This window comes from Triticum urartu, chromosome 1 (assembly GCF_003073215.2).
Source record: "Triticum urartu cultivar G1812 chromosome 1, Tu2.1, whole genome shotgun sequence".
Lineage (NCBI taxonomy): Eukaryota > Viridiplantae > Streptophyta > Magnoliopsida > Poales > Poaceae > Triticum > Triticum urartu.
In genome coordinates this window covers 503,232,863-503,258,505 of record NC_053022.1, presented here as the reverse complement: position 1 = coordinate 503,258,505, position 25,643 = coordinate 503,232,863, and the positions used below count along the sequence as shown (strand labels likewise).

The 25,643-nt window shown below is 46.9% G+C and overlaps 1 protein-coding gene across 1 annotated transcript; it reads right to left on the bottom strand.

Annotated features, from left to right (window-relative positions):
* Nucleotides 1-2,316: 2,316 nt before the first annotated feature.
* On the bottom strand, nt 2,317-24,108 carry LOC125536742 (the record flags this gene model as incomplete). Its single annotated transcript, XM_048699992.1, has 5 exons — nt 23,808-24,108; nt 21,821-21,835; nt 9,861-10,540; nt 8,970-9,452; nt 2,317-2,631 (listed from the first exon to the last, which is right to left on the bottom strand). Coding segments are annotated over exons 1-5 (1,794 nt in total), but the record flags the coding sequence as incomplete, so codon positions are not given.
* Nucleotides 24,109-25,643: the final 1,535 nt, after the last annotated feature.

Sequence of the window (25,643 nt, the reverse complement as noted above, 5' to 3'; positions counted from 1 at the left end):
CGAGCAGCCCATGCTCCAGCTTGGGCACGCAGCATGAGCTTGTGCGGCGGCATGCGCTGCAAATCGATTGACCAAAATTTGTGGTCAGTCGACTTGTAGGTAGCCGTTCCCAAACTTATTCATTGTTTTAAATATATATGGCACAAATATTGCCATATCTTTACGATAAATTCATGGGGTTTATCCTTTATTCCACTGTTTTTGCCTGGTTCAAAAAGCATAGCCATTCTTTCTTTTGGTATACTAATGTAAAAGTGATGTTTTTGGTATTTTCTTCGAGAACATGGAGTTCTATGTCAATGATTTACCATCTTTTTGTTTTCTGGCAAACTCATGTACCCATTGACTTGGTACCCTTCATGTCGTTGCCAGTTTGAGCGCATCTCATAGGCGCTCAATGAACCAGCTGTCGAACAAGGAATCATGGAATCATGCAGTTTCACAATAGTTTGTTGTATTTGGATGTTGTGCATGCAAAAATGTGTAGGTGTTATTGCATATAAGGAACTAATGACTGCATAGCTTTCAAGATAAGAAGATAAAATGGCCTGCTCAAATTTGTCTAACTTGGAGTGATCTTGATCATTTCGATCATTGCAAAACCATGCACTTTAACCTCATGGATATATCGAGGCTCTCCTATCGGCAAAACTCAACGACCTTTTCGGTCGTATAGCCTTTAACTATGCTTCCCTTCTTTCGGGTGTTCTTGATTGATTGATTCCCAAGTCCCAACACAACGCTCTCAGAATTCTCATAAAGCATTCACTAGTGCAGAACCGGGCAATAGCACCGGTTCGTAAGGCCCTTTAGTGCCGGTTTGGTAACCGGCGCTAAAGTGTAGGCACTAAAGCCCCCCCCCCCCTTTAGTACCGGTTCAGCACGAACCGGGGCTAAAGGGTAACCACGTGGCACGAGCCAGCTTCGGGGGCAGGCAGGGAGCCCTTTAGTACCGGTTGGTGTCACCAACCGGTATTAAAAGGTTTGGGGGGTTTTGGGTTTATGATTTATTTTTCATTTAATTTTGTGTTTTCCATTTAATTCTTTTTCGTTTGCTGGTATTTTATGATACTACATATTGTACACGTTATGCATATATATAAATAGAATTTCTAGTAGAACCGATCTGCTCCTTTGGGAGCCAGTGGCATTAGCCTAATTGGTGCCTTCGGAGCACGATAACAATTGGAAGTGGTTCATGGGGGCGGTAGCGGGTAGTAGTATTCTCCTTTGGGATCTATGACCTGGTCGAGCAAAAATCCCGCTATTTCCTCTTAAATTGCTTCTATGCGGTCCTCTGTTAGGAGCTTCTCCCGCACCTCTTTGAACTGTTAAGAAGGAGATCAATATGCATGTGTATTAGTTGTGTGACTAGATATCGATAATGGTGTAAAAATTGTGAATAGTGTTCTGACAAACGTACCCACTCCTGTCTTTGAGATCTACTCCTTTCGGACGCCATCATGCGAATGTTCTCGCAAACGTAGTATGCACACAGATTATTCCCCGGCGCCTGCTTCAGGGCCTTTACGAGAATGGAATTTGATCAGATAATAATTAATCAAGCATGATAATTAAAGAGATGGCAGCTAGGTAGTACTACTTAATTACTTACCTGGGGTCGATACAATTTCAGATTTTATTTCCATGGGCCTGGAGTGGCCGTGGTGAACTTTGCCCAAGCCCTGCCCGCCGACAAAGAAAATGAATAAATGGGTTATTAAATAGTTGTTATCAGGAAATGACGAACTAATTAAATAGGCTGAGATATAGTTAATAATGACCGAAATTACTTGTTGACTATCCCCTTCACGATGGTGTAGTCACTTGCTTTCTTAAGTAGTGAGTCTAGTACTTCAACTGTTCCTTCATCAACTTTAATGATTAACAAGATACAGTGAAATCTGCATGCACACACGTTTGCATGTCTTAATTAAGCGGGAATATGTAAGCAAAAACATGTAGCTAGCTAGTAGGCAAAAACAGAATTTGTAGTACAAGACAGTGTGACTCACTCGAAGTTGTAAGGAAGTAGTATATCTTCATTGTATTTGAGGCGCTTGAAGAACTCTAGCATGCTTTCCTCTACACTTTTTTCGTAATATGAATCTAATTTCCATGTGTATTCATTAATGGTATTTGGGTCAATGAACCCAATGCCATAGCGTCCACCTTTTTTCATTTCATAAATTTTCATCCTGCATAATACCACAGAAAAGAATATAGTGAGGATAATTACAGGTAAGGATTGATCAAAATGATCACTACAGCTAGCTTGAGACTTAAATTACAGAAAGAAATCACTTACAGACAATAGCAACTAACGATAGATTTGTCGAGTGCGTCTTGATTGTATAGCTGAAATAGTTCTGAATACTCAACGGTCACAGCTTTCTCATGGTAGTAATGATCCTTCTTGACATTCACCATGAGGGACTCTCGATTGGAAATCTTGGTAATGTCCATGTACCATTGATGCAATTCATACATTCTCGTTGGGAGCTTATTGACCTCGTCTGGCTCGACCAAAGGTTGGCCCCGGACATATTTCCGTTTTATTTCCTCCTCTCTAGTTGGAGACATGGGCTCGATATCGAGGAGTTGTCCAACAGTGATCCCGATTGTTTCAGCCTGCTCAATATGCTCCTCGGTTATTACCACATCGCCCACCCCGGGAACGTTAATGGTTTGCCCACAATAATATTGGGCGCGCCTACTCTCATGTGTTGTTGGCACAACAAGCGGGGGGGATTGATTCTGCCGCCTGTTCTCCCAGCTGGGGAACGGTTTTACCGCTCCTTTTGCCAGCTGATTTGCTCGATCTCGAGCTCGCCTCTTTCTGTAGACGTGCTCGATTTAACTTCTTGATGTGGCGCTCATAGTCTGTGTCAACAGGCTTGGGAGCTGGTGCTCTAGCCATACGAATGAAGTGGTCAATCTTTTCCACAGGCACTTTCTCCCTTGGCGGCGGTGGCAGTTTCGGTGCAAAATGGGCTTCCACCTCGGCCTTCGATATGGCTACGTTTTCCTCCTCGGACTTGTCGTAAGGCCTCTGCGGAAGAGGCGCGAGGCTTGGACCATATTGAAATCGCTTGCCTCCGCCTGTACCTCCAGTACTACCTCGACTTGTACCACTACGCACCATAGCTGAGGCGGCTCTTTTCCGTGATTGCTGAGGCGACGAAGACGGCTGACGTGGCTGAGTTGGAGGAGGAGGAGTGGCCTGAAGCTGTGCCGGACTTGGAGGAGGAGTGGCCTGAAGCTGTGCCGGACTTGGAGGAGGAGTGGCCTGACGCGTTGGTGGACTTGGAGGAGCGGGAGTCTGCTGACTCGGTGGCGGACTTCGACGAGGAGTCGAATGACGCGGTGTCGGTGGCTTTCGAAAGATGATGCAATCCTTTCTCCATAGAATGATACGATGGTTGGCCTCTCCCAGTGTGTGCTCATCGTCACCTCCAGGAATGTCAAGCTCTAGCCCCGAATATTGGTCCACCACCTCATCAACCAAGACACGAGCATAGCCCGGTGGAATCGGTTGCAATGGAACGTTGCCTCGGGGGGATTTGTAAAAGCAAGGGTGTCCGCCACCTTCATGGATATGTTCTTCATTTTGAAGTGTAGCTCGCAGTTAGTGTTCTCCATGATGTCATCCACTGGGTAGCTATCCAGCAATGCGTCGCCCGGGGCGGAACCCACGCTGCTTCTCGGCATGGATGGGACGGTGCTATCCAATGGTGGATCATCCGCTAGCTGCTGAGACCCCCTTTGCTGGCTAAGTGAGTCGATCTGCTCCTGCTGCCGCTGGAATTTGACTGCCAAGTCCGCGTGCGCTGATTCTAGGCCTTGAAGGCGTTCATAGTCTAGCTTCCTCTGCTCCTCCTCCATCTTCCTCTTCTTCTCCTCCACAATCTTCTTTCTCGCACGGGTTCTGTAGTCGGCGTTCTAGTCCAAAAACCCCTCATACCACGGAATAGCTCCCATGCCTCGTGTTCTTCCCGGGTGTTCAGGATTTCCTAGGGCACGCGTAAGCTTGTCGTTCTCTCTGTTGGGCTCGAACACCCCCGATCGAGCCTCTTCTATTGCAACAAGTAGCTTATCTTCGGCTCCGTCCAGACATGCCTTCTTCGAAACTTTGCCTGTCTTCGGGTCCAACTCCCCCCCATGCGCATAGAACCATGTCCTGCACCTGGGGGGGGCAGCTCAATGTTTCTGGAGTGACACCTGCATCCAGCATCTCTTTCTCGGACTTATCCCACTTAGGCATTCCCACCGCATAGCCACCTGGCCCCAGCTTATGGAACTTATCCTTTTTTGCGGCATTGGCCTTGTTTATTCCTGACCGTTCCTTAGATAATTTTGAATCCTTGAATTTCACGAAATTGTCCCAATAAGCACTTTGCTTCTCTAGTGTTCCCTCGAATACTGGAGTCTTCCTTCCTCCCTTTACATACTTGGCCCATTCACGAATCTTGTGGTTCTTGAATGCAACCGCCATCTTCCTAAGAGCAGCGTCCTTGACTTTCTCCACATCTGCATCTGTGAAATGATCTGGTAGGGTGAAATGTTCCATGAGCGTTTCCCAATGCAGAAGTTTTTGTCTGTCATCGACAAAAGTAACTCCTGGACGTGGCTTTGCTGGCTCTCTCCATTCTTGAAGGGAGATCGGGAGTTGGTCCTTCACAAGAACTCCACACAGACGAATGAACTTGTCCGCAATCTTCTTAGGCGCTAATGGTTCGCCATTAGGTTTGATGGCCTCGATATTGTACTTTACGCCCTCCTTCAACTTTTTGTTCGGGCCTCGTTTCCTGTTGCCTGAAGATTTGCTCTATCCGGATGGCTGAAAGAAGAAAGATCGATTCGTTAATATATCTTCAAGTCATTTAAAACATGTGATGATCACCTGATGCCTGCTTATATAAATATATATACCTCGCCGGTCTTTGTTGTTTCAAGATCAACATTTTCTTCGTCATGTTCATAGTTCATGACTTCATCAATTCGGTCGTCGCGATCGAATATCATATCACCCTCCCCGGTGTTGTTTAGATATTCGGAGCCGTCATAATCTTCTTCATTCTGATCATCATCTGGCCCGCGAGGATTGCGTATGATATTGAACAGGGCCTCTTCTCCCTCTCTGCCGGTATTGTCCGCCATAGGTTTTGTTTAACTAATCCAAAATAAATATATTCAAATTACAATGCATGGATGCAATCAATTAATAAGGAAAAACTGAATCAATCATAGTACATAATAAGCATCATCGAATATAATCTCGAATACGTCGTCTCGAATAATAGACATAATCTTGAATACATCATCTCGAATAATATATGTAATCTCGAATAAATCATCTTGAATATTATATATCGAATACATCACTAGCTAGCTAGCTAATAAAGATCGAATACTAGAGAGTAATCTAGGCGGTGGACAACCAAAGTGAAGGAACCATCACTGGATCATAGCTCGGGTGATCTTCCCAAAGAACCTGCCAGGTATTGGAGAACCTGATGTCCATAGCAGCCATGTAGCGATGGACGTGCTCGTCCTCCTCCCTGACACGGCGACGTACCACCTCCGGCGGGGCCGGTTCCTTCCGCACCGAAAGTGGCCCACGCGAACGCCACCAAAGGAGATGAGGGTCGACAACGGGACCCGGGGCCGGGTTCCTCACCAAGCATCGTGCCCCTGAAGGTAGCACCTCCCAGTGCCAGCCCGGCGGAGCCCAGTCCCGGACATGGGTCCTCTGAAGCAGGACGTCGTCGCGAACGGGTCGACGGCGAGGATGCGGGCCGGGCATCGTCGACAACAAGTACTATATGCCGCAAAAGTAAAGTAACATTTTTTAAATGATGGATTGTGATTTCATATATGCAAATTCTAAATTTTATAACTAAAACTAACATTTCTAATATTTCTATAACTAAAACTAACATTTCTAATATTTCTATAACTAAAAAACATTTCTATATAACTAACATTTCTAATATTTCTATATAACTAACATTTCTATAACTAAAACTAACATTTCTAATAATTCTATAACTAAAAAATAGAAAGATTGCTAACAATTCTATAACAATGTGTGTGTGTGTCTATGTGTGTGTGTGTGTGTGTGGTTGGCGGCCGGGGCAGGAGCTCACCGGCGAAGCGCGACGACGGTGGGCGGCGACGGGGACGGGGACAGAGACGGAGATGGCAACAGGGACGGGGCGGTGACGACGGGGACGGGACGGGGACGGGCCGGGCGGGGATGATGGGAGGACGGGGCGCGGCGCGGTGACGGGGCGCGGCGCGGCGAAGGGGACGGCGACGGATGGCGACGAGGGGCGGCGGCGACGGGGCAGAGGAGAAAGAAGCAGGGAGAGATGAGAAACTGACAATTTTTTTGAAGTGTTTTCTTATATAGAACCCACCTTTAGTACCGGTTGGAGCCACCAACCGGTACTAAAGGTCTGTTTTGGCCAGGCGAAGCGGTGGGAACCACACCCCCTTTAGTACCGGGTCGTGGCGCCAACCGGTACTAAAGGCCCCCCCTTTAGTACCGGTTGGAGCCACGACCCGGTACTAAAGTGTGTGCGCTGCCAGGCGAGGGGCACAAAAGTTTAGTCCCACCTCGCTAGCCAAGGGGCACTCGCACCTGCTTATAAGCCCCGCCGTCGCTGCTGTCTCGAGCTCCTCTCTTAAGCAGGCCTTCTGGGCCTACCTCTGCTGCGATGCCCTGTTGGGCCTACTGGGCTAGCGGGCCTGCATCCTGGCCCAACTAGAATTTGGGTTTCTAGTCATATGCAGGCCGTTGTGGCCCAGTAGGTGGGCTTTTTCTTTTTTTTTGCTTTATTTATTTTTGTTTTATTTATTTTTGAGTTGTTTTTTGCTGTATTTAGAGTTTCTTTGTGAATATTTTTGCTTTAGGTACAAAAAATTACGAACTTTCTGTTAGTACCGGTAGTTTACAAATTTGAATAGTTTAAATTTTGAATTATTTGAAATTTGTGTGAATCACTAGTTTGTGAGTAACTTAACTTTGAAAATAGATTTTTCAGTGATTCTTTTTTCTTATGTTTAATATTAGTGTGTTTTATCATTATATTTAATTTGGTAATGCTTAGGTTATTTAAAAAATGAAATGCCTTTGTAACGGATGAGTTTTCGTCCGAAACCCTGATACTTCGAAAGAGATTGTCCATTTTGTACACGAAGTGCATTCAGTTTTTGCGGTAACCCTCTCTACATTTTTGCACATGCTATGTGGGTGAAATTATGATACCATGCCAATTTTCAACCTTTTCTGAGTTCATTTGAAATGCTTTTCAATTTTAGGGTCATTTAGCTGAAAAAATCAGTAAATGCATGAAAGAATTTGCTTGCACATAAAATTTCTTCGCGTTTCAAATGCCAAAACACATAATTAGCTACCCTAACTATTACAGAGATTCCCTCCTGGGTGTGAAACACAGAAGAAAGTGATGATAGTGAAGCCGATCACATCCCAGATCTTTGGGTGTGAAACACAGAAGAAAGTGATGATAGTGAAGCCGATCACATCCCAGATCTTTGGGTGTGAAACTTTTTCTTCGCCTTCTGTGTCCCCTTGCACCGTAGCCATGGAAAATCTTCATCATTTAACTGGATGCTCGGGTCAATATTCACTGTGAATGGAGCAATTTCATCAAACTTCTCATAATCTCCTGACATGTCTGTCTTGTCATCCACTCCCATGATGTTTCTCTTCCCAGAAAGAACTATGTGCCGCTTTGGCTCATCGTACGATGCATTCGCTTCCTTATCTTTTCTTTTTCCAAGTTTGGTAGACATGTCCTTGACATAGAAAACCTGTGCCACATCATTGGCTAGGATGAATGGTTCGTCTGCATACGCAAGATTGTTGAGATCCACTGTTGTCATTCCGTACTGCAGGTCTTCCGTTACCCCGCCTCATGTCATATTGACCCATTTGCACCGAAACAAAGGGACCTTCAAACCACGTCGATAGTCAAGTTCCCATATGTCCTGTATATAACCATAATATGTTTCCTTTCCCGTCTTGGTTTCTGCATCAAAGCGGACACCACTGTTTTGGTTGGTGCTCTTCTTATCTTGGGCGATCGTGTAAAATGTATTACCATTTATCTCGTACCCTTTGAAAGTCATTATATTCGAAGATGGTAACTGGGACAGCAAGTACAGGTCATCTTCAATAGAGGCGTCATGCATGGTACGTGTCTGCAACCAGCTGGCGAAACTCCTGGTTTGTTCATGTGTAATCCAGTCATCAGACCGCTTCGGGTGTTTGGACCGTAGCAAATTCTTGTGTTCATCCATATACGGAGCCACCAAGGCGGAATTCTGTAGAACTGTGTAGTGCGCTTCAGTGAGAGAATGTCCGTCCATACATATTATTTGTTCCCCTCCTAGAATGCCTTTTCCATCCAGTCTGCCCTTATGCCACGATTCAGGAACACCAATCGTCTTAAGGTCAGGAATAAAGTCAATACAAAACTCAATGACCTCCTCATTTTCATGGCCCTTGGAGATGCTTCCTTTTGGCCTAGCACGGTTATGAACATATTTCTTTAAGACTCCCATGAACCTCTCAAAGGGGAACATATTGTGTAGAAATACAGGACCCAAAACGTTAATCTCTTCACATAGGTGAACTAGGACGTGTGTCATGATGTTGAAGAAGGATGGTGGGAACACCAACTCGAACTGACAAGACATTGCACCAAATCATTCTCTAACCTTGGTATGATTTCTGGATCGATTACCTTCTGAGAGATTGCATTGAGGAATGCACATAGCTTCACAATGGCTAATCGAACGTTTTCCGGTAGAAGCCCCCTCAATGCAACCGAAAGCAGTTGCGTCATAATCACGTGGCAGTCATGAGACTTTAGGTTCTTGAACTTTTTCTCTGCCATGTTTATTATTCCCTTTATATTCGACGAGAAGTCAGACGGTACCTTAATACTGAGCAGGCATTCAAAGAAGATTTCCTTCTCTTCTTTGGTAAGAGCGTAGCTTGCATGACCCTGATGTATGCCGTCTTTTCTGTGCATATGTTGCTGGTCCTCCCGTGCCTCAGGTGTATCTTTTGTCTTCCCATACACGCCCAAGAAGCCAAGCAGGGTCACACAAAGATTCTTCGTCGCGTGCATCACGTCGATTGCGGAGCGGACCTCTAGGTCTTTCCAATAGGGCAGGTCCCAAAATATAGATTTCTTCTTCCACATGGGTGCGCGTCCGTCAGCGTCATTTGGAACAGGTTGTCCACCAGCACCCTTTCCAAAGACCACCTTCAAATCCTTGACCATATCATGTACATCAGCACCAGTACGGTGGCGAGGCTTCGTCCGGTGATCCGCCTCACCTTTGAAATGCTTGCCTTTCTTTCTTACGGGATGCCTGCTCGGAAGAAATTGACGATGTCCCAGGTACACATTCTTCTTACAATTAGCCAAATATATACTGTCGGTATCGTCCAAACAGTGCGTGCATGCGCAGTATCCCTTGTTTGTCTGTCCTGAAAGGTTACTGAGAGCAGGCCAATCATTGATGGTCACGAACAACAACGCCTTTAAGTCAAATTCTTCCCCCATGTGCTCATCCCACGCACATACACATGTTCCATTCCACAGTTGTAAGAGTTCTTCAACTAATGGCCTTAGGTACACATCAATGTCGTTGCCGGGTTGCTTAGGGCCTTGGATGAGCACTGGCATCATAATGAACTTCCGCTTCATGCACAACCAAGGAGGAAGGTTATACAAACATAGAGTCACAGGCCAGGTGTTATGGTTGCTGCTCTGCTCCCCAAAAGGATTAATGCCATCTGCGCTTAGACCAAACCATACGTTCCTTGCGTCATCTGCAAACTCCTTCCCGTACTTTATTTTGATTTTTCTCCACTGCGACCCGTCAGCGGGTACTCTCAACTTTCCATCTTTCTTACGATCTTCTTTGTGCCATCGCATCACTTTGGCATGCTCTTTGTTTTGGAACAAACATTTCAACCGTGGTATTATAGGAGCATACCACATCACCTTGGCAGGAATCTTCTTCCTAGGGCGCTCGCCCTCGACATCACCAGGGTCATCGCGGCTGATCTTATAGCGCAATGCACCGCATACTGGGCAAGCGTTCAAATCCTCGTACTCACCGCGGTAGAGGATGCAATCATTAGGGCATGCATGTATCTTCTGCACCTCTAACCCTAGAGGGCAGACAGCCTTCATTGCTTCGTACGTACTCTCGGGCAATTCGTTGTCCTTTGGAAGCATATTCTTTATCATTACCAGCAACTTTCCAAATCCCTTGTCAGATACACCATTCTCTGCCTTCCATTGTAGCAATTCTAGTGTGGTGCCTAGCTTTTTCTTGTCACCTACGCAATTCGGGTACAACAATTTTTTGTGATCCTCTAACATGCGCTGCAACTTCTTCTTCTCCAAATCACTTGCACAGTTTCTCTTTGCATCGGCAATGGCCCGACCTAGATCATCAACGGGCTCATCCGATGCCTCTTCTTCAGCTTCTTCCCGCATTGTCGGCTCAGCTTCTTCCCGCATTACTGGCTCAGCTTCTTCCCTCATTGTTGTATCATCGTATTCAGGGAACCTGTTGGGGATATTACTACTGGGCGTAAACCGGCCTATCTGGGCCGGATTAACTTCACCAGTAGTTAAGCAGGTTAAAGCCCATGAAGATAGATGAGGGCTCAAGACCCATAATCGGTTGAGATCTTGTAGCCGTAAACCGGCGTCAATATGTAACTTGTATTGTAAGTTAGGAATAAGTAGAGACCAAATCGGACACATCTATGAGCCGGTGTTAGGACTCTGTAAACCGACGGGCGTCACCCATGTATATAAGGGGACGACCCGCCGGCGGTTCAAGGACAACAGACAACAACTCGAGACATAGGCGAAGCATGTTTGCTCCCTAGTCATCGAAACACCCATCAATTCCATCACAACTAGACGTAGGCTTTTACCTTCATCGAAGGGGCCGAACTAGTATAAACTCTCTTGCGTCCTTGTGTCCGCTTTAACCCCTTCAAGCTAACCCGTCGCGATGGCTCCACGACTAAGTCCTTTCTCTAGGACATCTACCGTGAAAAAACCACAACAGTTGGCGCCCACCATGGGGCTATCGCACGATGGTTTCCGGTTCTTGGAGGGCCGCTTTGAAGGACTCGAGGGCTACGTTGTAGGCCGGATGACTAAGAGTCGTTGTGGCAAGCTCTACATCGACGACGCAGGCTGGGCCCCCGAGGCCGGCTCAATTGAGTACGGGTACCGGGTCCCCTTTGGTAGCATTCACGTTTTCATTGGCAAGATCGGTGAACCGGGCCCTGAGCTGGACATCTGCACCGACCTCGTCGAGACGGCTCAGCGTGCGCGATCCGCCCGGGTTAAACCGGCCATGAAGCATGCCTTCGTGGGAATGATCCATGGAGGGAGTTATGATGACGGATCGGAGCTTCACGGGGCGACTGCCGTTTGTTTCGGTGACGAATCTTCGACTGGAGAAACCGAATCTCTTTATCAGCTACAAGATGGCCGGATTGAGAGCTGTTCCGATGGCGACAGTATTCCGGACCCCTCTGATCTACCTAACCGGGTGGGAATATTCATGACCAGAACACAAGCAGCGCTTCATTCTTCGACAACCGCGGCAACGATCTCCAGTTCAGCAGCGGCAACGGCTGCCGGGGCAGGAGGCCCTGTGCGCCCGCCGGCTTAGGTTCTATCAGAACTATTTGATGCGTTGGCTGTGCTTATGGCAGCAGTTAATCCACCAGATCAGGACGCTCACAACGCGGAGATTGCAAAGGTAAAGGAACAAAACACCCAGGCCAAGACGGATCTGGCAGCTGAGGATACCAGGATGGCCGCGGAGCGGGCCGCTTTAGACGCACAGGCCTACAGGCTTATGTTGGACCAGAGCGCGTCGCATGAAGTCATGAGGAGGAAGCACCGATCCCGCTTACCTCCAGTTTTCGAGGCCAGAGACCTTTTCAATACTCCAGGACCAAGAGCCGGCAATCCGCTGGAGGGGAACCGGGCAGAAGCCCCTAGGACCGGTGCGCCAGTTCAGCCCCGTCAGATGGACCCACCTCGTCAAAACACCGTTATACCTCAGGATGCTTTAACACCTCCGGGTCACTACTCCAACCCAATGGACAATCTTGTTGCCATTGCTGCATGACTGGAGGCCATTCCAATTTAAGGTGACTCACCGCAGGCGGTAGAGACGCGACGGGTCAAGGAACTTCTGAGGACAGCTTTGGCCCAACAGGAAGCGTACTCGTACAGCCGCGGCCGGATCCACTCGACCCCCCGTCCAAGCCGGAGCTATAGCAGACATATGGATGAGCCAGTAGTGTCGAGTAATGAACGACGTGGAGCACCCCGTGGCAACAACCCGACGGGTGGTGCTGATGACGCTCAGGAAGTGGTGAACCGGGCCCGAGCGCGCAGGGAGGCCGAGTTAGCCACACAGCATCAGGCTCGGCAGCTCACGCCGGTTCGTCCAACCATCTCGATCGAACCTGGTGTTACTTCTAGTTCTTTGGGGGTGCCTTGCCTTATTCCCGCTTTACGCAATGTGCGCCTGCCCAAGGATTTCAAAGGCCCATGCAAGGTACCAAATTACACGGCGGATCAACCTCCGGAGACATGGGTGGAGAGCTATGAGATGGCCATGGAGATGCTGGATGTGGATGACACGGCGTGTGCGAAATACTTCACCATGATGCTTGAAGGAACGGCCCGTACTTGGTTAAAAAGCTTGCCAGCTAATTCTATCAATTCATGGGCCCAATTACGAGCCCGGTTTATCAACAATTTCAAGGATACCTGTAAACAGCCTATGTCGATAGTGGACTTAGCTGCATGCGTCCAGGAGGAAGGAGAATCAACGACTCATTGGGTGCGCCGGGTTTCACAAGTGTTGCATTCCTCAGACCGCATCAATGCTGACACCGCAGTATTAACCCTAGAAGGCAACTGCTGGTTTGGGCCCCTGAAGTTGAAATTGGGACGGATGAAGCGTCATTGCACTGACATGGGGACCCTCATGGCCGCTTTGGTAAAATATGCTGATTCTGATAATACCAAGGATCCCGAATCTGATGATGACAAGACAGGGAAAGGGAAGAAGAACAGCAGCTCCAAAGGTCAGCAGCATCACTGGGTAGGCAATGGCGGAGGAGGCAAGCGTAAAGCGGATGGTAGCATGGATTTTGTGGCTAATACCAACGCACAGGACAATGGCCAGCGACGCAAGGGTAGGCTGAAAAATCGTAGTGGAGCGCCCAACCCTAACCCAAACCGCCTGAACTATCTGCTAAGCCAGCCCTGTCCAAGACATGGGACAAAGGAGGAGCCAGCAAACCACCTTTGGAAGGATTGCTTTATTATGCAGGAGTTCAAGAATTCTAATAATTTCCGGTATGATCACGGATCTGGCGGTGGCTCAGGGTTCGGGCCGGGTTACGGTGGAGGAAGTTCCGGTTCAGGATTTAATGGTAATCCGGGCGGGCATAATGGTCAAAATAGTCAGAACAACCAGGGTGGTTACAACCAACAGCAGCAACAGTCAGGTTACCAGAGCAACCCAAAGCAGTTGAGTAGTGGGCAGTACCATGTCTTCACCACTAGCTTGGACAAGCGGGACCGGAAGGTTCAGAGGCAGGCAGTCAACTCTGTTGAAACGGCCATACCCCGTTATCTACATTGGTCTAAACAGCCGATCATATGGAGCAGAGAGGATCACCCACCCCAGGTCGATAATCCGGGTCAGTTGGCTCTGGTAGTGGCGCCTCAGGTGGGAGGTTATAATTTCACCAAGGTGCTCATGGATGGGGGGAGCAGCATTAACATCCTGTACTATGAGACCTTCTGTCGTATGGGACTAACAGATAAGAATCTCAAACCGTCTAATACGGTGTTCCACGGTGTAGTGCCTGGCAGATCAGCATATCCCATTGGTAAGATAGCTCTCGAAGTGGCCTTTGGGGATGATCATGATTCCAGGTCGGAGACATTGACGTTTGAAGTGGTGAAAATCCAAAGTCCATATCATGCCCTGTTTGGGCGACCGGCATACGCCAAGTTTATGGCTCGGCCCTGTTATGTGTATTTGCAGCTCAAGATGCCGGGTCACAAGGGGACAATAACGGTTCACGGAAGCCACAAAATCTCTTTGGAATGCGAGGAAGGAGATGCGGCTTATGTAGAGTCGGTTTGTGCCACCGAGGAGTTGAAGTACTATAAAGACAATGTTGATCCAGCAGACATGACTCCGTTGAAGAAGCCAACTACGGAGCATGATCCGGCCCTGAAGTTCAAATCGGCAGCAGAAACTAAGCTTGTTGACTTCGTACCTGGCGATTCGTCCAAGCAGTTCAGCATCAGTGCCAACTTGGATCCGAAATAGGAAAGCGCGCTCATCGAGTTCATCCGTGAGAATCGGGACATTTTTGCATGGAAGCCCTCTGACATGCCAGGTGTACCGAGGCAACTCGCTGAGCACACCCTTAATGCGGATCCTAAATACAAACCGGTGAAACAGTTCCTCCGCCGGTTTAACGAAGAAAGACGCAAGGCGATTGGAGAAGAGGTAGCCAGGCTCTTAGCAGCTGGCTTTATTATTGAAGTTTTCCACCCTGAGTGGCTTGCCAATCCAGTGCTGGTCCTTAAGAAAAACGGCACCTGGCGCATGTGTGTGGATTACACGGATCTTAATAAGGCTTGTCCAGCAGATCCTTTTGCCCTCCCCCGTATTGATCAAATTATTGATGCTACGGCGGGTTGTGAGCGTTTAAGTTTTTTGGATGCTTATTCTGGCTACCATCAGATCAAAATGGCAGTTAAGGACCAGGAGAAGACATCATTTATAACTCCCTTTGGAGCCTTCTGCTATGTGTCTATGCCCTTCGGGCTCAAGAGTGCCCAGGCAACTTACCAACGGTGTGTACAAAATTGTCTTCACAAGCAGATTGGCCGTAATGTACATGCTTACGTGGATGATATCGTGGTTAAATCCAGGGAGAAGGAGACTCTGATTGATGATTTGAGAGAAACCTTTGATAACCTGAGAACGTACAAGATGATGCTTAATCCGGAAAAGTGTGTCTTTGGTGTACCGACGGGCAAGCTATTGGGTTTTCTAGTGTCCAGCAGGGGAATTGAGGCTAATCCGGAGAAGATCACGGCTATCACCTCCCTAGCTAAACCGAAGTGTATCAACGATGTTCAACACCTGGCAGGCCGGATTGCTGCGCTTAGCCGGTTTATCAATCGCCTGGGTGAGAAGGCAATCCCTTTGTATCAGATGTTGAAAAAGACGGATCAGTTTATCTGGAGTTCTGCTGCTGATGAAGCATTTGAGGACTTAAAGCGGCAATTGGCCAATCCGCCTGTGCTCGCCGCTCCCATTGACAAGGAGCCGTTACTGCTATATGTTGCTGCTAATGTTCGGGCGGTCAGCGTAGCTATTGTGGTGGAGCGAAAAGAGGCAGGTAAGGAGCATCCGGTTCAATGTCCAGTCTATTATATCAGCGAGGTGCTCATTGAATCCAAGCAAAGGTATCCACATTGGCAGAAGCTGGTGTATGGTGTTTTTATGGCAAGCCGGAAGCTTAAACAATATTTCCAAGGGCACTCAATTACGGTAGTCAGTTCTGTTCCTTTGGGAGATATCATCCAGAACCGGGAAGCAACTACCCGGATTGCAAAGCGGGCTATAGAGCTGGGGCCGTACGGTTTGAAGTATGTGCCTCGGACAGCGGTTAAGTCTCAAGCACTTGTTGATTTCATCAATGATTGGACAGAAATGCAAGCACCTGAAGAAAAGCCGGATCATACATATTGGACCATCCATTTTAACGGATCCAGGCAGTTGGAAGGCTCGGGGGCTGGAGTCGTATTAACTTCCCCACGAGGTGATAAGTTTTGTTATGTTCTCCGTTTAATGTTCCCTTGTACTAACAATGAGTATGAAGCCTTGCTCCATGGTGTCCGGATGGCTAAGGAGATGAATCTAAGTCGAGTTAAGTGCTTCAGTGACTCGGACCTTGTGGCTCAGCAAGTGTCTGGCACTTGGGACCCCAAGGACCCACTCATGGCAGCATATCGTCGTGAGGTGGATATTGTTGCAGGTTATTTCAGAGGCTATCAGGTGGAACATGTAGACCAGCGGAAAAATGAAGCGGCGGACGCTTTAAGCCGGCTGGGCTCTCAGCGCAAACCGGTCCCGCCCAATGTTTTTCTGGATGTGCTGCACAACCCATCGGTGAAGATCCCTGGTGAAGAGGATTTGGCTATTCCTGATCCGGAGGCTCAATTGGTGGCAGTTCTTCATGTTATTCTGGATTGGACGCTTCCTTACCTGGCGTACAAGAACCAGGGCGAGTTGCCAGAAGATGAGATTCTGGCCCGGCAGATAATCCGGCGATCCAAGTCCATGGCTGTCATCAACGGTGAGTTGCATCATTGCAGTGTATCAGGAGCTTTTCAACGTTGCGTGTCTCCTGAAGAAGGCCGTGACATTTTGCATGAGATCCACGAAGGAGATTGTGGTCACCACGCCGGTTCAAAGTCTCTGGTGGCTAAAGCGTTTTGCCATGGTTTCTATTGTTTAACTGCTCATGCTGATGCGAAGGATCTGGTCAGACGATGTGATGGTTGCCAAAGGTTTTCAAGACGTGCTCATGTACCGGCTCAAGAATTGAGAATGATTCCAATTACTTGACCGTTTGCGACTTGGGGGCTGGATATGGTTGGGCCTTTCGAAAGGTCCAAAGATAAGAAGACCCACCTCCTGGTGGCGGTTGACAAGTTTACAAAGTGGGTAGAGGCAGAACCTGTTAGCAAGTGTGATGCGGCCACGGCGGTTTAGTTCATCAAAAAGGTGATTTTCCGGTTTGGCTTTCCACACAGTATTATCACAGATAATGGTACCAATTTGTCCAAAGGTGCTATGAAGGAGTTCTGCGAACGGGAGCATATCCGGCTCGACGTTTCATCAGTGGCACATCCACAGTCCAATGGTCAAGCAGAAAGAGCTAATCAAGAGATCTTGAGAGGCATCAAGCCCCGGCTCATGGTTCCTTTGCAGAGAACGCCGGGTTGTTGGGTAGAAGAATTACCATCTGTGTTATGGAGCATCAATACAACACCCAATAGATCAATAGGATACACACTGTTCTTCATGGTTTATGGAGCGGAGGCGGTTCTCCCTAGTGATATCTGTCATGACTCACCTCGTGTCACGGCTTATATTGAAGCGGACAACGAGACAGCATGGCAAGATGCTTTGGACTGATTGGATGAAGAGCGTGACATCGCAGCCGCCCGATCGGCGATTTACCAGCAGGATCTTCGTCGTTATCACAGTCGTCGGGTCAGAACCAGAGCCTTTCAGGAAGGAGATTTGGTGCTTCGGCTCATCCAAGATCAGACTGATATGCATAAGCTATCCCCACCTTGGGAGGGGCCTTTCGTGGTCAGTAAGAATCTGCACAATGGGTCGTACTATCTGATCGATATTCAAGAGCATAAGGACTCATGCACATCAGAGGAGGAGACTAACAGGCCGTGGAATATAGCTCATCTTCGGCCTTACTATACCTGAGCCATTGGCTATACTTATGTACATATTACGACAATGTATATATTATGAGTAAATATAATAAACCGGAACCTCAGCTAAAGCGGGGTATCTGTTCTTTTACATCATGTGAGGTTACACGGAGTTGCTCTAAAGCGGCCTCCGGTTTACCCCTTGAGTTCGCTTTGCTAAAAGCATTGTGTTATATCACTTGGAGGATTGGTCGTGTCCGAACCAATACCATGCCTCTTGATAGGCGAGAGCCACCAGATCACTTGGGGACTTGGTCATGTCTGAACCAGTCATGCCTCTTGATCGGCCTAAGGCCACAGAATCACTTGGGGGCTTGGTCGAACCCAAACCATGACCACGCCATTTGGTCACCATAAATGCCACAAGAATCACTTGGGGACCTGGCTAACTAGAACCATAGTTACACCTAACGGGAGCTTGGTCTCGTTTGGCCATGGTAATGCCATTTGATCAGCTTAAATAAATCTTTTTGGCAAACCTTTTTGTCATTGCTTTTGCTTCATACTTTTCTTTGAAGGGGTTTTTTTGCTTTTTATTGTGTTCTTTAAACCGACAAAGTTTTTTAACCAATCAATTGACGGAACACAGTTCACGTCAATCCGGAGACTATTTGTCCGGTTTGATCCTTGTTGTTAACATCCTCTTATGGAGTAACACAGTGTTTATTATAACCCGGCACGGTTTACATGGTAACCAGCGTTATATACATATACAGGAGTTGTTATTTCCTCCAACAGCGTGGGTTTGCAAAACTCCGCTTCAAGGTTGGCCAAGCCAACTTCACACTCAACGGTGGCAGGTATTATGTATCTCAAAATTTTGATCGTATACTTAAAATTTTGTTTTGGATGTTTTGACTTTATATATACAGACATCATATTCCGCCTGACGGTACAGCCGCGGTGGCACTTAACGAATTTCTTATTTCAGAAAGTGTTTTGGAAGGTTCATTACCACAGGAAGAACAAGTTATGCACGAAGGCATATCAACATCAAAGGTATCAGCTAGCCTATTACAAGGCAACATGGTGCCCATAATAACATAATTGTTTTTCACAAAGGAGAGGCAGTTTTAAAACCGGCTTCCGGTTTAAGCTTGGCCACCAGCCTGGCCTGATGGTTGTGGGTCATCCTGCGCCGCTTCAGCTTCCGTTTCTCTACCCAGTGGCTGGAAATCCACAGTTGTCCAGTCGATTCCCATTAATGCTTGAAAATCAGCTTCGTCATGGATTAGCGAAGACGGGTCAATATCGGGAGCGTAAGTATGCTTACGGATTGGAGGGATCAGATTTTCCGATTCATGGATTGGTGCAGCTATTCGCTTGTTCTGGCTGTCATATTGGGCTTGATAATGAGACAAATCTGCTTCCTCAGCCAGTTGACAAGCTAGCGGACGTACCTCCCGGTTTATGGCTCGCAAATCCGCTTCACCAAATTCTGACCCGTCTTCCTTCAAGCTGGGATAACCCTGAGCCGCTTCAATAGGATCAAAATCCGGCACCTAGGCTTTTGCCCGGATTAAAGCATTGATTGCACCGGTTCGAGCAGCAGATTTCTTCAGCTCTTCAACCCGGGCAGGAAGCACTGACAGTTTCATTAGAGTATCTTGAATCAAACTGGGCGCCGGTTTGTTATGAGACGCGGTACAGATGATCCGCTAAGCACTAGTATACAATTGTTCAACCAATGTATAGGCGGCTTTCAATTTCTTCCGCACATCTGACCCCAAATGACCAATGCGTGTCCCTGAAATACCATAAAGGGTTAATAAACCGGCGACTCTATAAGAAGGCAGAACCAATTCAGAAGGCAAGCTGGCTTACCAAAGATAGCAGTGGTCATGGCATGAACGTGCCGCTTTATGCTGGTCAGTTCATCCGTCACCGGTTTTAGTGCAGCCTCGGCATCCTCTGCTCGTTTGATCAAAGCGGATTTTTCAGTGGCCCAATCCGCCCGTTTCTTCTTGAAGTTCTCCTTAAGTTGTTCCATGGCGCTTAAGGCACTGGCCAATTCCTCTTTTGCTTTGGAGGTTTCAGCCTGTTGGGTTTTCAGGTTTTCTTGCAGATCGATGACTTGGTTTTCTTTCGCTTCAGCTCCGCCTGCGGGCATACAGATATATGTTTCAACAAATCGGTAGAAGGATTCAAGTACCAACCACATAACAAGTTATGCGATTAGCACTTGGGGGCTAATGCGTATACGATCTTCATCTTTCAATTGTTTACAAAGTCCCAAGATCAATACAAGCATTCAACTTGGCACTTGGGGGCTAATGGCTATTTGATCATAGGTATTCTGATGCGACAGTTTCAATTACTTAAAGCACCGGTTTAACTACGCTAAGTTGAACCGGCCCTTGGGGGCTACATCAGCAAATTTCAAAGCATCAAGATTTATATTATTAAGTCCCGGTTTGAAAGAATAGTTCAAACCGGCCCTTGGGGGCTAGGAGAGTCAGCAAGAATAAAAGCATACAAGCAGGAAGGAGCATATGGAAGTTACCTCATATTTATCTTTCATCATATTAACCAGACCGGCTTCGTAGTCACGGCTGGTATACAGCCGGTTCAGATAGCCGGAATGGATATCTTGGGCGTTCAGAGCAGCGTAAGTCGTCAGATCAGCGTTCCACGTGCCTTTGCCAAAAGCAGCAAATTCTTCCTTGGCAGAATGTTTGGATAAAGCGACAGGGTTGCTTGGCTCAGTATGGCCAGTGCCAGTAATGACAACCTCATCATCCTTGGTACCGCCGGTTTGCACTGGAGCTGTTGGCTTGTCAGTAGGTTTTGCTGGACCGGTGGAGCTTTCAATCTGGATGGAACCTGTGGGCTGATGGATAGGACCTGAGGTATCAGTAGGTCTCTCTTCAGCAATAAGATCATCATCTGGCTGCGGTGGATTGTTGGGAATATCCTCAGAGATAGCCGCTTCAAGAATGACATCTTCTTCGGCTGCTTTGTCCAGGCGAGCCTTCTTGCTTGGCCTAGGTTTGGCCCTGAGAAGAATAACCAAATTAAATACAGCATGTGTTCTAAGGCAAGGTACTGCAAACATCACAATAAATATAGCTTACCCAAGCACCGTTTTGAGCGGTGGGAGCTGAGTAGCCGATGACTCGCCAGAAGATGAGTGGGAAATAACCTAGTAATCGGAGTCAGGCGGATTAAGAGGTTGACGAAAGCAGCACGCTGTAGGAAAAGCACTGACAAGCGAATTAGAGACCTCGTAATGACGTTTCCGAATCGGACTGTTCGGTAAACCGGCGGAGGTAACTACCTGGCCGCTGTGCCGGGTGGTGCGGCGAGCTTCGTGTTGTTGAGTCTTCATAAGAAGTTTAGGATCCAAATAAGCAAGAGGATGAGAAAATTTAACTTTCCGGTTTGCCTGACGGATTTTTTGTGAAGGCAAAGTTTCTGAATCAGAAGAGAGAATAATTACCTCTGCAACATCCGCGTGGCTGGCTTCGGCATCATCCTGACAAATATCATCATCAATAAGACGCATGAAAAATAAACCAAGTGAGTCAAGCTCTACCTCAAAGTCCGGATTATCCACCTCATCATCAGGGGCTGGATTAGAAGATGCAGTGGTTCTTTTCCTGTGAGCAGTCTTCTTCACAGCCTTAGTCTTTTGCCGGGTTGCTCTTTCCGGTTTCTCTGGTTTCTCTGGTTTCTCCTGCGGCAGCTTTTTGCTCCAAAACGGATCATCGCCCTGATTATGCAGACACTAATATTACAAACAATGACCAGACATATCAATAACAGATTCAGCAAAGAGAAAAATCAAAGTCTTACAGCTGGCGGTTTGTTGGTGGCACAGAAGGGAAGCAGGCCGGTTCTAGCACAGACGTGTTCCGGTTCATTCAGTATCTTGCGCACAGCCTCTGTGATTTCTTCACCGGAGAGTTGGAGTTTTGAATGTCGCAGTTGGTCATCAACACTATCAGTATACTCGCACATCAAATCGGAGCGCTGACTAAGGGGCAGTATGCTCCATGATATCCAACAGCGAGCGAGATCAACCCCGGTTAAATCGTTGGCCATAAAGGCTCTGAGCTTTGACAGCTGGGGAGCATATTTGCTTCTCTCCTGGGCAGTCAATCTTTGAGGAAAAGGGTGTGTATTGCTGAGCCGCTCCGGACGAAAGCCAGGCAAGGGATTCTCACCAGCAGGGGAGGTGTCTTTGCAGTAGAACCATGTCTGATTCCACTCCTTGGGGTGACTGTGCAGCTTGGCATGAGGGTATGTGACCTCTTTCCTTTTCTGAATTGCCATGCCACCCAACTCCGTATTAGAGCCATCAGTAAACTCGGTACGGCGGTTTAGATGGAAAAGATCTCTGAATAATTCCACTGTGGGCTCCTCTTGAAAGAACACCTCATAGAGTACTTGGAAGTGGCACATATTTGTAACAGAGTTGGGGCCAGTGTCTTGCGGATGGAGTTGGAAATCGGCTAAAACATCCCGGTAAAATTTAGAACCGGACGGCTTAAAGCCCCAGGCTAAGTGATCTACGAAAACAACAACCTCTCCTTCTCGAGGTGTGGGAGGGCATTCTTTGCCAGGAGCCCTCCAATGGATGATATCTTTGCTGCCTAAAGCGCCAATCAGGACTAGATCGTTCAGTTGATCTTCTGTGACGCGAGAAGGAACCCAATTGCACTCATATACTTGCTTGGCCATGATGGAATCTACAAGGCAGAAGATCCCGGTTCAAAAATGCATTTGATCAAGGTACGTTGGTATGGGCACTGTTAAACCGGAAATAGAATTATCTGAACCGGAGTTTCATGAAGCAACCAACATCCGGCGGTTCAACAAGGGGACTAATGGTATATACCGGTTTGTAAAAAAATTCTACAAAGTTAAACCGCCTGGTCTAAGCATTGAACAGTCAAGACTGCAGATGAGTAAGTACACAAAAACAGATTTCACAAGATTATACTACAGCTTTGGATCTGGAACATGTTTATAAAGGATATAAATATTCAAGGCCCAAAAGGAGCAGTGCCGAATCAATAAGCGAAAGTACGGATAAGATCTATGGTCTCAATATGTGAAAGTGAAAACAGAGGATAAAAACTACTGCTACACAGAGCGAAGATTCACAGACTCGTCTAAGGATCTATCATATGAACAAGAAGCAAGCGATGAACACGGGAGAACATGGAAACCCTAGAACAGATCTATGATGGAAAGGATAGAAGACTTACCGGAGCTGAGGAAGAAGCGGAAGGTCGCCGCGGTGCTCTGGTACGCTCAGGGTGATGCAGCGGCCAAGGTTGGTGCAGAGGTCGACGGCGGCGGCGGAGCTCCGAAGACTGGGCGACGCGAGGAAGATGAAGCAGAAGGGCACGAAGGGGAAAAAATAAATGACCCTTCGGTCCTATTTATAAAGTAAGGGACAAGGATCAGGCGCGAAAATCAAGGGGCCGCAAGTTTGGAAACAGAGCTGTCGCCTCGATTATCGCAGATCTATTAAACAAGAAGGTATCATGGATAATTTCTTTATGACAGATGACGTCACGCCGGTTTACAGCAATGAGAGAAGATGACATCACGGCAGTTCACCAAACTACAAGAAGATGTTGAAGATGAAATTTTTGCTAAGGATTGACATGAACCTGTTCAAATCAATCTGGGGCCTAATGTTGGGGATATTACTACTGGGCGTAAACCGGCCTATCTGGGCCGGATTAACTTCATCAGTAGTTAAGCAGGTTAAAGCCCATGAAGATAGATGAGGGATCAAGACCCATAATCGGTTGAGAGCCTGTAGCCGTAAACCGGCGTCAATATGTAACTTGTATTGTAAGTTAGGAATAAGTAGAGACCAAACCGGACACATCTATGAGCCGGTGTTGGGACTCTGTAAACCGACGGGCGTCACCCATGTATATAAGGGGACGACCCAGCGGCGGTTCAAGGACAACAGACAACAACTCGAGACATAGGCGAAGCTTGTTTGCTCCCTAGTCATCGAAACACCCATCAATTCCATCACAACTAGACGTAGGCTTTTACCTTCATCGAAGTGGCCGAACTAGTATAAACTCTCTTGCGTCCTTGTGTCTGCTTTAACCCCTTCAAGCTAACCCGTCGCGATGGCTCCACGACTAAGTCCTTTCTCTAGGACATCTGCCGTGACAAAACCACGATAGAACCCATGGCCAGGATAGCTGTCGTCGTCCTCTTCTTCTTCATTGTCTTCCATCATAACCCCTCTTTCTCCATGCTTGGTCCAAACATTATAGTGGGGCATGAAACCGGACTCAAACAGGTGGACGTGAATGGTTCTTGACGTAGAGTAATTGTGACCATTCTTATAGCCAGCACATAGACAAGGCATAAAACCATCCGCCCACTTGTTTGCCTCAGCCGCAAGCAGAAAAGTACGCACGCCATTAATGAACTCGGGAGAGCATCGGTCATCGTACATCCATTGCTGGCTCATCTTTCATACACAGCACCGAAAACACCAAATTAATACAATACATAAAGTTCATACATAAAGATCATACAACACTTAAATGCAACAAACAAATAACTCTCTAGCTAAAGAATTTAAATGCAACAACAAATGTGATCAATATCGCAACTAAGGTAACAGTTGATCCAACAGCATAATGATATCAAGCCTCACTATGAATGGCATATTTAGTAATCTTTCTAATCTTCAAGTGCATTTTCTCCATCTTAATCTTGTGATCATCGACGACATCGGCAACATGCAACTCCAATTCCATGTTCTCCCCCTCAATTCTTTTCAATTTTTCCTTCAAATCCTCGTTTTCTCTTTCAACTAAATTTAACCTCTTGACAATAGGGTCGGTTGGAATTTCCGGTTCAACTACCTCCTACATACAAATATCTATGTCAACTTGATGGGCATAATTTGTCATAAACACGAAATGCAATGAATAGTTTTAAAAGAGAATATACCACATTTGAATCATAACCCGGACAAGGGCCGACGGGGATGGATATCAAAACCATGGCACTATGTATAACAAACAACGTATGGGTAAGATAATTATACGAGTAACTATATATCCAAATCACACAAACATCAATTTTTTATATAAAACTTCATGAACAAGAGGCTCACCACAAGGTGGTGCCGGCGACGGGACGTTGCGAATGATCGACGGTGGTTACGACGGAGATTTAGAAGGTACTAAGTAAACCACACCTACATATGCAAACTAAGTGTTATTTTTGACCTCAAATTGCATATAAATCAAATACTAGCACATATATATAATTCCTCCCAAATTAGTAAACTCAAAAATCAATCACTATATAAAGCATTGCACGAGCTAATCTAGCAATGAGAGATGAAAGGACAAAGTTGCTAACCTTTATGATTATTTGAATGGATGGGAGCCTTCAAATCTTGACAAATTTTGGGCAAAATGTGTGATGAGCTTGAGAGGAAGGGGGAAAAGAACAGAGAGGAGAGGGGAAAGGGGAAGGACAGAGCGAGCTCGGGTGGACGAAGGGTCAATGTAGGACGACCTTTAGTACCGGTTCGTGATACGACCCGGTACTAAAGGTGCTGGAGGGGCCCCGGACTGACAACATCCTGCCACCACTCACTTTAGTACCGGCTCGTGGCACGAACCGGTGCTAAAGATTCACCACGAACCGGTACTAATGAGAGCGGCCAGCTAGCCGTTGGAACCGGCACTAATGCACACATTAGTGCCGGCTCAAATTCAAACCGGCACTAATGTGCTTCACATTTGACCCTTTTTTCTACTAGTGATTAAAAGGGATATGTGCTATGTAAGAATACACGGTTGTACATCTTATCTCATATGCACAATGTGATGAACTATGATACCCAAGAACGATGAAGGAAATATCATCTCTACATTGCATGTAGTCTCACCATGTCTGGCTGTAGGTCATCCAACATGTTTGGATCGATCACCTTGTGAAAAATGATGTTACAAAAATCACACGACTGCACTAGTATTTGTCGGA